The 18,862-nt window shown below is 38.7% G+C and overlaps 1 protein-coding gene across 1 annotated transcript in view; it reads right to left on the bottom strand.

The window, feature by feature from the left end:
• TTC7A (tetratricopeptide repeat domain 7A) overlaps positions 1-18,862 on the bottom strand; it is a 215,331-nt gene that overhangs the window by 58,462 nt on the left and 138,007 nt on the right. The window contains exons 18-19 of the mRNA XM_063302680.1: positions 16,366-16,500; positions 1,962-2,164 (exon numbers count right to left, since the gene is read on the bottom strand). Coding sequence (XP_063158750.1) covers positions 1,962-2,164; positions 16,366-16,500 — 338 coding nt within the window. The remainder of the gene's footprint in view (positions 1-1,961; positions 2,165-16,365; positions 16,501-18,862) is intronic.

Below are 18,862 nucleotides of genomic sequence, written 5' to 3' on the forward strand. Positions count from 1 at the left end.
GTTAAAAGATATACACAAGATTATTTCAATGTTAATTTTTGTGCATTTCATTTTCATCAGATTTTGAATTCAATGTATAACAGGGACAAAATGAACTTACAGTTGGGAAAGTAACAGCCTGAGCAAAACTGAAATGGACACATTGGGGAACACTTAGTAGTATTATATATAGCTTGATGCAGTATTATTAACAAGTCTCAAAAATTATGAAGAATTCTCATGGTATAGCATGTTTGCTACATACAGTGAAAAGCAATTTCTCAAATATGTATTATTGACATAATATAGTTAATAAGATCTTTATTAGCTCACATGGCAAAACTTTCTAAGTTATAGCCTGCAGTTGAGTTCTGAGTGATACTATTGATGAGGTGCTCTTACCTAAAATATTTTAGCAGTTCTGGGTTCCTACTCCTTTTGCATTTAGTGTCTTATCTATTGGTCCTTTCAGTGCAAATCTAGATAAAAGTTATCAAATATATACTGTAGTTATGGTTAATTTGCTACATGAATGGGTTGCTATGCAATGGGGGATATTGCCAATATGATGGACCAGGTCCCATAGCTACAAAACAATACCCTTAGCAGGTGAAAATGCAGATGCTAAATAATGGAGGGAATTACATTTAAGAAAAATACCCCAATATTTGGCTACCAATTTTTCATGGAATAGCATTAGATTTTAATAATTTAATAATTATTCTCCTTTAATATCCCTCCCCCCAAAGTTATAAATGCATTTGGAGAAAATTCCAAGTATGTTTATAAGTTTATTTTTGCTTGCAGGAATTGATATGTTGACTGCTTTGTTTGCCACTGGATTTGTGCCCTTTGCTTAAAATCAGCTGTGGTGTTTTCAAATTGTATTTTCTGACAGCCCAAGGGGAAACAGAGGAATGCTGCATTAATGAATGCTGAGACACCAGGGACAAAGAGCCCTGCTCAAAAGAGGAGTTTGGCTTGGAAACAGACTGGATTGTTCAGGTGGCACCAAGCACTGCCAATCCAACAGCAGAGATTCAAGGGTCATATACTGTAGAGATAATTGTTACTATCTCTGTCTTTCAATAAAAGAAAAACAACAGCAAAAACCTCTCTCACAGACACACACACATACACACACATAATACACGAGCAAATAACCACTCCTAAGAAATAAAGAAATGTGGGGAAGACAATTCATTTAGCAAGAAAAACTTGAGGGGAAACAACAAACATAAAAGAACAAAACAATAAAACAATCCTTGATGCAGAACAAATGGAGCTGAAATAATTCTATTGGCTAAGTTTGGAACAGAAGGCTTAAGGCAACACATATGAAATGCATTTTTTTTTTTTTGTTAAGCAAAGTTTGTCGTCATACATCACAGGGCATTTGCTTCCACAGGAAGTGGTAATGGCCAAGTAGTTCAGATTTCGAAGGAGATTAGCAAAGAAGGGCCAAAGATGAGATCAGCAGCAGAACATCTAATGTATAGGCAGAAGGTCACATACTTCATCCATAGCACCTCCTTCAAAGAAAGAGTGAAAAAGACCTGCCTGCATTTCAGGAAAGCTGCTATTAAGTCAGTGCAGACAATACTGGGCTAGATGGACAGATCACTTCATGCCATATGACTCTTAAGTTCTTAATTTCATGGAGGATTTATCTATTTATAAGTATTTGCCACAATAGCTAAGTGGAGAATATTGCAAGAATGCCCACATGTTCTCCACATTCCAAATGTGCCCACCTCCCCACCCCCCAATTAGGGATCTCTACTATTGTAAGGAGCTCACCTAAATTGCAACATTAAAAGCATTAACTGACCTGGGATTTCTAGAAATATTTCCAATCATAAGGCTCACCCAAATTCTAAAATAATTCTTGGGATTCTGTCTGCTGGACCCTTACACCTCGCAGCATTCCAAGTACCATAGCAAGGACATAAACATAGGCTGCTTCCCTTGGACACACTTACCAAACAGTTCATGATTTCCACGCCATTTGGATTCACAGTTAATGCTTCGTCATACAACTGCTTAGCCTCCTCCAAGCTGCCGTTCATCTCTGCAAGCCTCCCCCGCATGTACAGCACAGCATGAGATGTGGGAAAGAGACTGGCTGCCTCCTGGATACAAAAGCTTGCTTCTTTGAGATGCTGTTGTTCCATGAAGACTTCAGCTACAGAACCCAAAACAAAGCACCAATATATTCTAAGCTTTATTCTGGAGAGCGTAAACTCTGAAATATTGAGAATATTAGCAATTTAAGAATGAGATTATTGCCACAAGAAAGATAACTTGTCTATGACATATGGATTTTCAGTGGGTGCTAGAAATGTATATTATTCTTATTGGCATTTTTTTCTGGCCATACAATGAATACTGTACTTCATTTGGTCTACTTAAATTGGGCCTGCAGAACATGTGGCCTGCCAAGCAGATTTGTGCAGCCTGCCGGCTGTTTTTGAAAACTCAACAAATCTGCTGCAGCCAAATGTCACCACTGCCAGGAAGATCCACAGCCTCAGCCTAGTTTTTCACAGCCGCCTCTGCCCTGAAAGACACACTGCCAACCGCCTCCAGTGCCTCCAGGGCTCACGGACACTGCCAGCTCCATCACTGCCACTGGACCACCAGCCGCCAAGCAGTTGAAGAGTGTGCCAGCTATTCCTCTGTGGCCCACAATTATTTTTAAGGTATTAATTTGGCTCTTTCCCTTCTATTTGTGCAAGCCTGGCTTAAATCAACAAAAAAGGTAGAATGAAAATTGGATTTTAAAGAAAAGTACCTAGTTTTTTTTTAAAAATTCTTCCTCCTTTCTCACTTTTTGGCAGAATGCAGCCCTTTGTTTGGTCCTTCTCTGCCCTTAAAACAAATACAGGTTGTCCTCGCTTAACAACCATTTGTTTACTGATGAATTATGATGGTGCTGAAAAAACCAACTTATGACCGGTCCTCACACTTATGACTGTTGCAGCATCCCTGTGATCACGTGATCATGATTTGGGTGCTTGGGAACCAGTTTACATTTGTGACTGTTGCAGCATCCCATAGTCACATGATCACCATTTTCAACCTTCCCAGCCGGATTCTGGCAAGCAAAATCAATAGGGAACCACATGATTCACTTAACAACCATGTAGTTTGCTTAGCACCAACAGTGATTCACTTAATGACCACCACAAAAAAGGTTGTAAAATCAGGTTGGATTTGCTTAATGACCACTTCACTTAGCAACTGAAACTCTGGTCCCCATTGCGGTCACTAAGTGAGGACTACCTGAATTCAGGTTCATTTAGAGCTTATGTAATTCTCTCAGTGAACATATGGAGCTATTTAATACCAAGCGCACTGTCTGCTCTAAAACTAGGTTTCTAATGGGAGATTTGTCTTTTTTTTTTTTAAAAAAAAAACCTCAATCTATCAATATTTCTAATGAAAGAGAAAATATAGTAGATCCAGGCCCCTTACAATATTTGTGTGGCCCATCCAAGGAATTGCTTCACTTGGCAGATCCAAAGTTTCTTCTGCTTTGCCTGGCACTTTCTTAGAAATCCCCTTTTGTCATTACTGCCGTCAGAGACATGATGGCAACATTTGCATACAACCAAAGCTTTCCATTGCTGATCAAGAGAGAATCAGTGAATTTATTATGTTAGATTTATATCTTTTTTTTTGAGCCCAGGACAGTTCACATAGATGGGTTTTGGGGGGGGGAGGGGAAGTGAGTGACAAACCATACAGTGTAATATTGTGATGCAAATAACACCCCTTATATACTTGCATGTGATGTCATGATGCAAGTGTGGAAAGGCACAGTTTGTGTTGAGACATCACAATGCACATTTCATCACTTTGGTGTCATCATGGTTAAGAACGAACCCCTGTAACAACTGACACAGGGATCTCCTTCATTTTAACTCTAAAACAACACTGGGAGGTAGGTTGGGACAGAGTGATTCACACAAAGTCACCAGCAACTTTCCATGACTGAGGCTGGCCTTGAATCTGGGTCTTCCTAACCCTAGATTCAACCCTTCAAATACTAAATCATATAGACTCTCTGAACCTTTTTCTCCATGGAAGGAGAAATTCATGATAACCTGTGGCACCAAAAACCATAGATTGCTAAAAAGTGCCTCAAAGAAACAAGGACATTGTATAATATATGAAATGAAATGTGACAATGTTCCAAGAAAAACAAATTAAATCTAGGGCTCCAAACATGATCTGTTTGGGTATTAATGAATTTTGGAATCACCATGGGTAACTCAGTGTTCCTAATGCTTTTGATTTTATCTCTATGATACTCCAGGAATCTCCTGGGTTTATAAACCACTAGCAAGCAGGCAGCAAGATGGTAAGTTGCCTTGTGTGTCTCTCAGTCTTCATAGATAAGTGGCCTTTCTTTCTCAGCTCATCAGAGATTACTCATAAGATCTGTGCAACTCAAATATTTTATTTCTGGGAAAGGTGAAGAAGAACATGGTGGTCCTCCAGCTCCAGATAACCTAGCTGACCATGGTTATTTCTGCATTGTCTGGCAGGATTCATCTTGGGATCATGTTATGCAATGGTTCCCTTCCTGTCCTGTGGGCTATGTTCAGAAACTTGCCTTGGGGAATTCTTATATTACATTTTTATGGTGATTCATAGGATTATATCTTGTTGTCATGCTGTTTAACATGCACATGAAACTGCTGAGGAGTCTTCCAGAACTTTAAAGTGGTGTGTCACTATTATGCTGATAATACCGCTTCTACTGCTTCATCCTATGCAACTCCCAGGGAGCAATTGGTATCCTTCAATATTGTTTAAGTTAACGAAGGCAGGGTGAAAATGAAGAAGCTGAAATTAAATCCAAACCAGACAGAAATGTGATTTCTGACTAGGAAATGGGAATTGGGAATCATTGCTTTGAATGGAGTTGTGTTCTCCCTGAACAAGCAGGTCTGCAAGAGTTCCTTGATCCTTAATTGCCCCTGCTTTCAGGGATGATGGCAAGAATTGTTTTCATACAGTTAAGGCTAGTGAGCCAGTTGGTCAATTTTGGTGACAACGATCCATGTCTAAATGCAATGTGTGGAGTATACTCCTGGAAACTATCTGGAAGTTGCATATGGCACATTTGGCAGTTAGGCTAATGTTAAAAAGTGCAAAGTAGAGGCATTACATGATGCCTACACTGAAACAGTGTAAGTTGTACTGTCATTTAAAGCTTCAAATGGCTAAGGGCTTATCTGTTAAGATCTTGTCCTGTTAAGAACTATCTGTTTTTAAGATCTACAGGAGAAATCCTTATGAAGATGTCCCAATCTATCTGCTATGAGGGAGAGATTTTTTTTCTATTGCTCCCAGGCTATGGAATGCATTCCCCTGAAACTTGTGCTTGGCCCCCGCTCCCTCAGCATTTAGAAAATCTATGAAGTCACATTTCTTTCACCAGGATGGTAATACTTAAATTATGTTAGCATTCCTTCTGTATTTTAGTATTGAATGTGTGTTAAGTTAGTTGCCTTGAGTTCTCATTTGAGCAGAAAAATGGGGTACATACTAAATAGATACAGGTATGTATACATTAGATATATAGATATACTGTAAACATATAGACAGATTGAAAAGTACTAAGAGTTTGATCAGCACCAACAATCTCTACAGCATTAGATCATTCCTTAGATCAAGGTGAACAACTTGTCAACTCAAAGGCTATGAGGTCAAAATTTTCACTACAAGAATTGGGGGGATTTCAGGAGCTTGAACTTTAAAGGAGAAATGGGTGCCCTAACCATCTGCCAGATTTAAGGCATCCAGTGTGACCCACAACCCCCACTCTCAAACTCCCCCCAATTCAAAGAATTTTGGCTCCACCTACTCTGGGGATCAGAAAAGAAATGGCCACTTGCAGCTCTGGGGCCCCAGGTTTTATACTTCTTTTCTAGACTGCTGCAAAGTCTCAGTTCTGAATTCCCCTTTTGTATTGTGTGGATCTGATACTGATCTGCATATCCCTAGACACAGATAGCCATGATACTGAATTTTGGCAACATCACAAGCATCATTCTTCTTCGCTGTTCAGATTTAAATAGCTCATTATAGTGGACATCAACACACAACCACAGAGTCTCAATTCCTTCATGTTTGATGTTAACAGTTTCAGAGAATCACAACCATCCCATCTTGCTTGATGAAAATAAATGGAATGGCTGAAAACGGTCTCATCGGACCCCTCCTACCTTTGTCATCTGTCTGCGGCCAATTCAGCTGCCCGAACAGAGAGGAGTTATGTATGACTGCACCATTCGGTTCTATTTTGAGACCAGCTTCATTTGGCCCCATTATAAGAACTTTATAATTTAAGTATTGATGAAAATTCCTCTTTCTTTTTATGTTGTGCCTTTTAAATTGTAAATTTGTCAGTCTTTAAATTGCCTCTATTGTTTTTTGCTGCATAAAAATTAACATAAGTATCAGTCTGGAAACTATTGATCTGAGGGAAACCATTCTGGGGATCTTTTCAGCTGAAGAATAGGATAGAAATTCTTTAAAATGATCTCTTTTTGCTTTATGTTTAAGAAAGTCTTGCACAACTGGATGTTTCCGAAAGAGAGCATTTGAAAGAACAGGACATTTTATCTTAAAGGTATTAGCAAAACCTCATGGATATACAGTATGTACAATATATAACAGATTGATGGAGATCTAATTTTATAAAGGGAAAATATGAATAATGTGGTTGCTCTAAAGTTTATGTTTCTCAACAAGTTGTAAATATGTGCTGACTTTTTGCAACGAGAAATACTGAGCAAGAATACTAATACAATCTGCTGACATGGATCAACTTTTGTTAATGTAAACATTATTATGATTTATGTACAACAGTTATTAAACCCTCAAAACGTTCAAATGACTATATTTTGTTTTTATTGAACTACTTTCTTAAAGTTAAAATATTTCAATAGAGAAATGTAGTACAGTTCAATCACATATGGGTATTGGGGAAAAAGATTTTTTAAAAGAAATAATTATGATTATTCAGTTTCCTGGTATCAGACACTGTTAGAATACCAAGGTAAGAGCTGACAACATTAATATTGTCACAATATTGTAATATGGTAACAAAAGAAAGAATAGAAAACAATATTTTCAATCCCTAAAGCAGCCTTTCTCAAACTTTTTCCCCTGGAGGAATCCTTGAAATAATTTTCAGGTCTCAGGGAACCCCTGTATAAAAATTGCAAAAAATATGAAAAATTCACAATACAGTTCACTTCTAACCTACTCACAATCCATGTTTTACAATGTTTACAGCAACAATAAAGCAGCAGACTGGCAGCTGAGTCTCAGCATGTAATAATTCCCACACTGTGAATGCTAATATTGTGTGGCATGCAAAGTTCAAAAAACAGTATTTTTTTTCAGTCACAATCTCTCATGAAACCCCTAGTGCCTTGAGGATCCCCAGTTGCTATAGGAACACCTTAATTTAGTGGGAAGGGTCAGGGGTGTTATTTAGCCATTTCAGTCTGACTCAAGGTTGTTAGGTCTTTTTCTAGGACACGGCCCCTCTCTTCTCAGCCTTTGGCATGAAGCATGCTTAGAAAGACAGAGGGACAGTGGCCGAGACTTAACCAGAGGGTCCTCACAATAGCCTAGAAGTGCCAATGACTAAGAACAAGGTGGGCAATACACCCCACTCCACAGAAAGATGAGTGGTAGGAGTGGTAACCTGATTGTGTTGGTCTGACCAGCTGCACCTCCCACCATTTAGTTGGCCTCCACCCCTCCCCTCCCCAATCCTCTCAGGAACCAGTAATCAAGTAATTTAGGTAACATCCCTGGGAAAGGTGCATTTCTGTATATAATTTCTTCCTAAAGCTGCCTAATTATTGGAGCTACTTATCTTCAATATTAGAGATTGAAAAATATAAATGACAAAGTAATAATAGGATGACCTTTCATTCTAAGAGTATGTCAAAGCTGAGCAGTGTGCAGCTATCAAAGTTCAAAGATGGACATCATTTGCCAGAAGTCAGAAGTCAGAAGTCAAGAGCCAGAAAGCACACCTCTTGACCTAGCTTCCAGATCCATGAGTTCTGGAATGCAGTTACATTATCTTTTGACGTAATGTATAGTAGCTTTTTCATTATTAAAGTGCAAGGCAATTAAATTTACTCTCCTCAAGATCTTCAAAGGTAAAGATCCTTAGCTTTTTATAATAAGCATATTTATTTCAATTTAGTCAATGGATCTGTTAAAGACAAATTATATCTCAATTCAGTATTCATTAGGTTATTGACTGCCCCCAAAGCTAAGACATTTCCACTATTTTTATGTTATTTGACCTCTGACTCACTATACTGAAGGTAATGGTATCTGTGGGTGAGCAGGATTTCTTCCTGGTAATGAGGACCTCTTTTGATGCCTTCTCAGGTGGCACCAGGAAAATAGCCTGAGGATCCTGTTTCTCACACTCCTGAGAGGTGGGGAAAAATTGAAGAAGAACTTAATGTGGTTGAACTCTCATTTCTCAGAGGAGAAAGATAATAGGTCAGTGGGAGAGGACATGCTTTGCCTGGGGAATGTTTCTGGTTCAACCCCCCACTTAAAAGGATCGGGTAATGCGGGATAAGAAATGCCTTTTCTTCCAGGACAGCCTTCTTTGGTCAGCCTGGACAAAAGTAGAGCTAGATGAACAATCTGACTGACTGTAAAGCAGTTGGCTATGTGCTACAATTGTACATAGCAACATATTCCTATAACATGGAGGGTGTCTGTGGCTAATCAGGAGGAATCCTGCTGCCAAGAGGGTAAAAGAACATTATGAAATAATCCTCAAGCCCTGACTGCCTTCAGGAAGACCTGTTAGTTTTAAAATCCTTTCTATTCTTAAAAATTCTATTGTATTTGCAAATAATGCCAGCATGACCTCATTTTCAGTTCTAATTCCCTGGCTTTCTTTCAGCAGTGCAATGTCTACACAAACCAGCCTCTTGAGTGTTATTAACTTCTGTCAAAAACACAGCAATATTTACAAGAAAGGCACATTATAAGCATCACCAGTGGAAGAAATTATTAAAGCCCTAAGTCTTGCCTTCTCTTTTTCAGCACAATCTGCAGAGATACAGCTATTTTTAAGTATATAAAAAGACAGAGGCATCTGCAGGATCCAGGCTTTCATCAAAACAGTCATACAAAAGGGGTGGCACGTGTACTGCATTAGTGTGATACTATTTTCACCATTTGCCTCCCTTCCTACAAATGCCTCTAAAAAAAATAATAAGCTGTCCTTCTTATGAAGCGCTGTATGGGAAGAATGTCTAAACTTCCCTTTCTGAGAGAAGATCATCAAAAGATTCAACTGTGCTCTGGCAGTAATGGCAGGCACCAGTACATCTGAGTCAGTGCTAAGCAGGGGCACTGAAGACTTTGCTCTTTCATACCATCCAGCTTAATGGGCATCTCCTAGATTAATGTACAGAAATAACTTTTTACCCACTATATTTTAACAGTACTTAGCCAACAATGGTGATAGGACTTGGATAGGAGATTGGGAAGTTTAAAAAAATCCCAGAAGGTAACAGCAAACTACTTCAGTATTGCTGCCAAGAAAAGTATATGTATGTAATGGTCTGATTCTGTTACTGTACCCTAACAATAAAGGTAGTGTTAGTGCTCATGGTTGGTGCTTCTTGACTGGACTACCTTGAAGGGCTGCCATCAGTCTTGCAAGTCTCAAAGTACATCTCTCCCCCTTTGCCTTTACAGCCCAAGAAACTAGGGATGGTTCCTTCTGAGATGTCTGTCATGCTCCCATTCCTTCTGTGGGCTAAGCTGCCTCTTATCCAAATGGTCTAGTCTGCGGTGCCGCCCCCTCCTCCCCCTCCCCCTCCCCCTCCTCCTCTCTCATGGACATTCTCACAGACCATTACAATGGATGTGTTCATTAAGTCAAAAAAGATTTGAGCTCAGCTCAAAGGAGGGTTTCATTTGCAGTTCCTTGTTGTTGAGATTCTGCCTTGGTCTCAAACTGCTGCCCATGCGTGCCTGGCAATATTTCTTTTGGCATTCTTGGATTTCTTGTCTGGCTTGATTTTATTTATAGTACATGTGCTGGCTTTAAGCATCACAATGGTGGTGAACCACTCATAAACCTCAAATGTATATTTAGAAAACAAAAATCACACTTCGGTGTTTTGTCTGAAAGCATGCCCACCTGCTCTGTAAAAAAAAAGAAAAAGAAAAAGAAACCTGAGGTAGTAGATAACGTTCTGGGGAGCTAGAGGGAATAGCAGAGAGCAAACTTTCGAAGTGATCTTTTGGTAAGCAGGTCTTTTGTGACTGGTGAGACCCTCTACGGCAGCCATTTTGTGACAATGCCATGTTCTCTACATTCCAAATGTGCCCCTCGGCCAAAATACTGTACACATCTAGAAAAAACAGATTACTGTAGGCCACTTTTTTTATTCTTAAAAAAATTAAGGAAGTTATTTAGATACCATTTTTGAATTTAAAAAATGAAATTTGTTTTATGTGGAAATGAGGCAGAACAGACTTGAGGGGGAAACACAGATGAGAGTGATATGGGCTGTAAGCAGATTTGACCATTCCTAATACTAAGGGGTTTATCTGAAACCCTCATCTTTTAAAGGCCTAAATAAAATTGGGGGGAAGTTTTAGCTTCCTTCAGAGAGGCACTGAAATATCTGGTGAAGCGCTGAACATGTGATCAGTGGACTTAACTCACAGGCATAAAAAACTAGGCAGATGCATTAAAATATCTTGCTGAATTGGGAACTAAATGAGGATAACAGGAGGAATATTGCATAAGGGTATTATCATATTCAACAATCTGTTAGCAACCAACAATATAATTTTATCTACGAAAGGGGGGTGGAGGAAGAAAGAAATGGGCTGGAGACATAAGCAATTTGAAAATGTGAGTGCTGAAGAGCACTTCCCAGGATTTCAGCTGTTCTGAATCTGTGTGGGCCCAGAAATCCATTTGCATTGCCACAATTAAAAAACAACAAAACCAGAAGTGTGACAAGATTAAATGTATGTAAACAAGAACAATAAAATATATTCATGGCAGTGAGGATTATTTAAACCCCAGCTGATATATTTAAGGGTGGATTGATAATCAATAGAGAATGATGTGTGTGGGTGGTTTAATTTGGATTAAATTTTTAAAAAAATGTTGAAAAGCCAATTTCCATCTTATTGCTTATTCTATAGAAAATAAATAAAACAGCCTGATAGAGGCAGAATTTTTCTAACAGCACAACAAAAAATGGTGGCTGATTGGGGAGAAGAAACTGACACATGTATAGCCAACAAATAAAAATATGGGCTCAGAAAGCAGATTATTTAAACTGACAATAAACATGTACTTCCAAGAAATTAAATTTTATGCCTCTATTAGTCATTTATTTTGCTTACTGGTGAACCAGAAACACTGTTAATCTATGGACCGAATCTATAGACCTCTAATTTACAGAGGTCTAAAGAAATCAGACTGGAAGAATGAGGGATGGTTTGAAATAGGTAAATCTCTACTTTGTGTATAAATATCTGAAAAAAAGTTCTGAATCTGTGTGGGCCCATAAGAAGGGCCCCCCCTTTTGGGGGGGGTATCCATATGTCAAATACTACTTAGATAGGAAATGAGTGGGAAGCCAGGCTACTCATATAACAGCTTTGTAAAAAAGCCCATAAAAGAGGAGGGGGAGGAGGAGGAACAACTTTGGCCATAAAATCTTTGTGTTCATATTTGCAATTCCCCATATAACAACCTCAGGCTAGAATTATCTATCCAAGAAGGTTTGTGATCCCTAGAATTCATTAATCTTACAATCCTATAGTCTGAGGAGGAAACCCTGGTAGATTAGACCAGTGTTTCTCAACCTCAAGAGCTTTAAGCATGCTGGCTGGGGAATTCTGGGAGTTGGAGTCCCCACATCTTAAAGTTGCTAAGGTCGGGAAACACTGGATTAGCCCATGGAAATATATGGTTCTGCAGTTGTTGCTGAACTGTAACTTCCTTTATGCTTGACTATTGGATATGGTGGTAAGGTTGACGGGAATTGTAACAGCTTCTGGAGGGCTGCAGGTTCTTCATGCCTTAATGAAGATCTCCCCAAGTAACAGAATAGTTACAACATCCCAAACCCAGCAGTTGCAATTCAGGATAAGTATTTAAATAAGAATATCTCCACTTGGAATACTGTGTCCAGTTCTGGGTGCTGCAACCTAAAAAGGACATTGACAAACTAGAACAGGTTCAGAGAAGGGCTACCAGCATGGTGAGGGAACTGTAAACCAAGTCCTATGAGGAATGGTTAAAGGAATTGGTATGCTTAGCTTGCAGAAGAGAAGACCATGGAGAGATATGATAGCTGTCTTCAGATAGCAAAAGGGCTGTCTACAGGGAAGTAGTTCCAAGTTAGATATTAGGAGGAATTTCTGATGGCAAGAACAGTCAGCCAGTGGAATAAGCTACCTCACAAAGAGGTATGTTTCCCTTTACTGAAGTCTTCAAGCAGGGGCTGGATAGCCATTTATCTAAAACATTTTAGCTAATCCTGCACTGATCAGGAGTTGGACTAGAAGACTTCTGAGATCCAACTCTATATTTTTGTGATCACTTTCACTCAACTGCAGATAAATTTAGATGGCCATGCTGTTTCCTACAGTGGCTAGTGAGACATCTCTGCAGAGCTAACAAACAAATATGAAGATAACAATCTTTATACCACTAGCCAGACTCCCAAGGCTTCTGGTTCTTCTTAATATCTCCATTCAGTAAGGCAAATGGCATCATTTCAGGCTATTTAGCAGTACATAGATGTAAGAAATGGAGCTGTCCCTTTAACTTCCTTGCAACTTGGCTTGTTGGATGAACAGTCCATCCCGCTCCCTCTCCCCTCCAGACTGGAGACATAAGGACTCAGCTGAGCTGCAGACTTATTAGATCTATTGACTATAATCACTAATTCAGAATTTACAGTAATTGAATTGGAGATCAGTGCAGTAGTTTCCTGAATTTCCAAATAAATCCATATAATTCTCCTTTACTAGAAGTTGGGCTTATATAACAAGCTAGGTTAAATTGACTAGTCTGGCTCAGAAGTTATGATTGCACATCAAACTGGTCACCCATGTTTCAGCCTAGCATGCTGTGCAAACCTTCCCTGTCAGTTTAATAAATATCATTTATTAACTAAATCATGGATAAGCGTGTTGTGTGAATACAACCAGGGTGTTCTTTGTTTATGTTTAGCTTATGGTATTTTGAACCCAGGCAATTAGATTAGTTCAGCTATTTCACCATTGGGTTCTGAGAATGATAGCAAGTGCTTTATGGATGGCCTGCCCTCTGCAGAACAGATCTGCAGTTGTTTCTAAAGAGTATTACATCTGGCAGTTTTTTGTTGATGAACCATATCAGCTTGCCCCTGATATACAATGAAAAGAAGCACAGTTTAGTGCTGGTTTATGTAAAACACTGATCTGGAACTCCAAATGCATTCCAAAGCAGTGCCAAGAATCATTCTCCCTGTCACTGCTGAGGCAGAAACAATTGAATTTCTGTCCTGAAAAGTCAAATGGCTTTTTAAAGTGCAGGATGAACAATCTGGGATCAAAGTCCCACTTATAGCTATTTCAGTCCCTTTAAACCTGAAAAAAGTACAGCTGTTGATGCTAACTTTCTGCAAAAAAAGTGTCTGAGCTTTGTTTTACAAGAACTTTCTATTTCCAGGTTAGGAAGATAAGATTTAAAAGTCAGGGAATGTTTCAGCTTTGAATCATTAGAGATGAGCAGGATACCAGGGCAATAACTCTCTTGGGCTGTTTCTCTCCAGCAAGCAGCATTCAACACTACATTATTGCCTCTAATCCTGGAAGCAACATCTTATTGTCCAAGTATCTGTCTAATTTGTGTAGCCTCTGATCCTTGTGAACTGAAGCCTGCCTCCCTACTATATCCATTGGTGAGGAACCTCGCTTGTTGCTGGAGCAAAACAGAAACAATATACTTGGGTTGTTAACTTGTTCCTTGGTCACAGCAAAATCTAATAAGGACAAACATAACTATCTGGCAGACTGGAGAGCAGCACAAACTCCTGGAAAGTGATGTTGGCCAAGCAGTGACTTACACTTTGACCAGTTTTCCCCAGAAAAATGGCAGATTCTGCCAATGTAGTTGGAGGGGCAAGTTGCAGACAAGGATTTTTTGATCTTATAAATATCTTTAATAAATTCCACTTCACCCTTTCTTCCTCAGATTTGCAATCAGATTTCTATGGAAATGTCTATCACAAATGAAACACTGAAAACGTTGTGTGACAGGGAAGAAATGAATATATTACAAGCTTACTATATATACAACATGAGAAAACATCTGTTTTCTCTTAGCTCACTGAGTTATGCTGTTCTGGATTCCAGTGGCACTGCACATTGGTGGTGTATTCATTTCAATATTTCTTTAAAAGCTGACATTTAATTTGCTGCTGGAGGGTGGAAATGACTTGCTCTATTTTGCCAATTTGGAGGGAGAAAGCTACCACTTTGCATATGTGCTGTGGAACATAGTGTGATCATCCACCTGGTAAGGTCTGTAAGGCTCCAAACTGAGGGCATTCTGCCAATCCAGGATCAAATTATTGCAGTAATTTTTAAGTGGAATGGCCATATTTGGTAAAGTTTGAGTTTAGTTATTATCAGCAATGGCAAGCAGAGTGGGGCACTGCAGTCAAGAGAAAAAGAACCTACAAAAGAATAAGTGCCACCTTACCAAACAAAATGTGGGCTACAAAAGCTTCTACAGGGCACAAGCAACAGCCAATCATAAAAACATCTGAATAAAATGTTAAATATTTTACACTCTCCAACTGTCCATGTTTATACAGAACAATTCCTATTATCTGATACTTACCCTAGTAAATATTTCTTCCTGTTTAACCTTTTTCTTTTTTGTATCATGTCAATCAGCTTGTATGCTTGCAGGTGGCTGTTAGGTACACCACCTTGGAAACTACAGGTACCGTGTGTATGTAAGTATATGTATATGTGCATATATAAATAAATAAAGCTACCCTGGAATGAAAAGCCACAAAATCATACAATGAAAAGGCCAACTTTTTGCTCAGTGCAGGAAATCTAGAGCTAGATGCTGGCTGGGGAATTCTGGGAGTTGAAGGCCACACATCTTAAAGTTACCAAGGTTGAAAAACACTGCTGTAGAAGTTGACTTATTACATTGGACAGTTTCTCTTAATGCTCAACTGAAGTCTCCTCTCCTGCAACTTCAACTCCCTCAGTCTAATTCCACTGTCTGCATAAGCAGAGAACAATAGCTGTCCTCTTCTATATGACAGCACTGATGAAGGTTTTATCTCCCATTCAATCATCTCTCCTCCAGATGATTACTAGTGCAGCCACAAGTTTTATATGCTCCATAATTTATTGTAATTTTATTTGGTTTTAACAGATTTTTCTCTTTAATTACATTTTGTATACATTACTTTGAGATATTTTAATAGGAATGTAATACTGAAATATATGTTAAGAATTAAGTATAGTAAATATACAGATACGCATAGTCCATTCAACCTTTCCTCATAGGACTTGTTATTTAAATTGCAAACTCTGCCAGAAGAAGTAGGCAACCCACAGCCTACAGACTTATTTGATATTCCCTAAATTTTCAAAGGTCTCATAAAATGGCAATTTTCTGCTGTGCAATGTTTTGGCTCCCCTCCTTTTTTTTTTTTAAACGAAATAAATGTTGAATTAAGCCTCTTCTAATTTAATGCATTTATTTTGTGTTTGACTTCTCACCAAACATACACACACACATGGAGTTAAAGGCCAGTCTTTTCAACCTTGTCCTCTGATGGTGGCAATGTGGACCTCAGATACTATAATATGGATAGATGATTTATAGTTTGCATGTGGTCTCCACTACTGCATCATCCTGGGTTTATGCTGCCAAATTTTGGTGGCAAAATGGCTGGATTTCCATAGTACAATCTTTCTGTGATTTCCCCCCAAAATTAGAGTTTGAAAACCATCCCCATTCCTCCCTTTAAATACTCCCAAGCCCCCAAATAGGGGTGGCTTTCCTCTGAGAAGCTTCCCACTACAATTCCATTTCTGTTTATATCCCCAACACCCACCCACCACTGGAAAATACGATGAAATCATCCATCTACCAGATGGTTTCCTGTGGCCCTCCAGAAGATTGTAAGGCAAGATTGTAGCTTTTCAAACATTGCCTACCTGCTAATACAAGTCTATGGAAAATACTCTGCAACCACAGTATTTATGCCATGAGGACTGTCAGAATCTCAGAATGAATATCACATGAAAACAACTTACCAGCCTGCAACCAGATCTGTTCAAGAGTTGTCCACAGCTGCATAGGTCCTTGCTTTGAGGCAGTACTCTGCATAGTTATCTCTGACATGGCCTGTTCCAGTCGTGAAGCTGCAATGGAAGATGCTCTCTGGGAGCCTGAAAGATAGAAACACAATACTGATTAAATAAATATGCTATAATGGACCCCTTAAATAAATCCAGAATTAGGCAATTTCCTTATTATGACTAACTAAATATATATAAACATTGTCAAGCTTTTGAGGTTAACAGTATAATTCAAATGATGGCCTTTGGCTAATGGAAAAGTCTAAGCCAGTTTCTTATTCAAGGAAATCATGGCAAACAATGGCTATTAGCCTTGATGGCAGTGTGACTGCCTCTGAAGGCCATCTCCTGGGAGACTAGTGGGCTTCCTTGTGCAGTTGGTTGGCCACTGCGAAAACAGACTGCTGTTCTCCAGCAGGGCAGTGTTTATGTCCTTATGTACCTCCAAATCAACAATGACAACAAGAAGAATGACTTGGCAGCATCACAAAAAATTACTGGAGCTTGGTGCACTCTGAACTGTTTTAAAAAAAAAACTGTCACAAGGCATTCCAACTTTGGCACCTGTAAATTCTGAGGTTGCTGTATATTATACAAATTATTGCATATTTGCACCAAATTTGAATGCTTTTTTTTACCTTGTTGCATAATTTATTTTGGTTTTGTTTGTTGTGAGAAAAGCAAGGAGTTGTATGTCCCATTACCAAAAAAATTGTACAATGGGTCATCTTGCTTTTGAAATTTTAGCAGATTATTTTCCTCATTCATTAAATCCTAATTTTGCAATTGTAAAGGCTAGAGGTTTGTGACTTTACAATTAAAACTGTAGCTCATATATCAGGGAGCAATCACATATTCTGTAGGTAAAAAGTCCCAGATGCAGCTTTAGAATTTCACGATTGCAAATATAGGAAAGGGAACAATGCCCCAGAAGCTTGGAAAGCCACTGCCACTGAGAATAGAGGATGCTGGATCGGACAAACTTCACAGGTTTTAAAGAACATAGATTGTGTTCCCTGTACCACATTCTTCAGTCTGATGGAAATTCAGGTTTTGTGAAGTATAATTTCTTTTATTGCACTTAGGTAGAAGGTTAGACTACTCAGGGATTACTGTTCAAACACAGATATGTTTTAGTCCTATGACAGGTAGCCACTGAAATCTAAGCCCACTAAGTATCCATTAAAGCTCAAACTCTTGTTTACACAGCCTTCCTAAGAAAAGAAAATTCTTCAATCAAATATGAAATAAGCTAAAAACATGACAAAACCATCAGATAGTGGTAAGTCATCCATTAAATGGGGAATATTGGTTTAATATTGGACAAATTATACCTTATGCCCACAATCTTGGAGGACTATGCCAGAAAATAAACAAGGAACACAGAGGAGCTGGGAATGGCAAGGCCTTTAAGTTCATCTTCCCCAGTCTTTCCCTGAGCTTCCTGACTGCTGAAAAGCACATCCCACATGGCCTGGATGAGGACAAGGGCCTATTCCCATCTCAGGACTATACTCAGGGCAACATGGGACCACACTTCATGAATATACTGTACATAAATCTCCCTTAGGCTTATTGCAGACTTTATAAGGACCCTAAGCTTTCAGGAGCTATCCCATTGCCAAGAAGCACATCAAGACTTAGTTTATTTTCTGGCTTTCAACTGGCTTTCTTCTGTCATCTTAGTTTGTTCTGAACAGACTTGAAAAACCATTTGTTCAAAAGGCAAGGTATGGATTTGAAATCAAATAAACTCAGTCTTCAGATATAACATTCAGTACTGTAATTATGTCTAGAATCATTTGCTCAGTCTGCATTTATTTGCATTGCTACTTACTTTATAGATTTCTATCCTGGCTTCACAACTCTTATAATCTTACTAAGTAATATTACCTCAATTATGCAATAAAAATCTGTTACTGAGGAGATGGAGCTAACAGGAAAAAATTAATTCCTCTTAATTGAGAAGGCAAGGGCAAAGCAAAGTTGTATACTGTTTCTTGAGAATAAACCCCATCAGTTTTGGCTCTGCTTTCTAGGAAGAACAGTTTTTTCTCCTGTTGGCTCCAGTCTCCTGAAACTGGCCTTGAAAAACACAAAAACAAAAAGAATTTAAGAGTTCTTTATGGCACTGAATATCTGGACACAAGTACCCTAGAAGAGGAACCCTTGGAAGAATTTTCTCCAGTTTTTAAAATCAGTCTAAAGAAGAATAATGAAAGATCTTGGAGAGTGAACCTAGACCTCAAGGTTCTCTACCATTGCATTGGATTTTGGATACTCAGATGGAAACCTTGAGATTAATTGCAGAAGCCATAATTTACACAATTTCCTTGCTTCCCTGGACTTCACTCTATACTCTATATTCCCACCAGCCTCTTTACTGAAGATATGTCAGATTCAAAATAGCAACAATCAGTTGCAATTCAAGTACTATCTTTGGGTTGACACT

This window comes from Candoia aspera, chromosome 1 (genome assembly GCF_035149785.1).
Source record: "Candoia aspera isolate rCanAsp1 chromosome 1, rCanAsp1.hap2, whole genome shotgun sequence".
Classification (NCBI taxonomy): Eukaryota; Metazoa; Chordata; class Lepidosauria; order Squamata; family Boidae; genus Candoia; species Candoia aspera.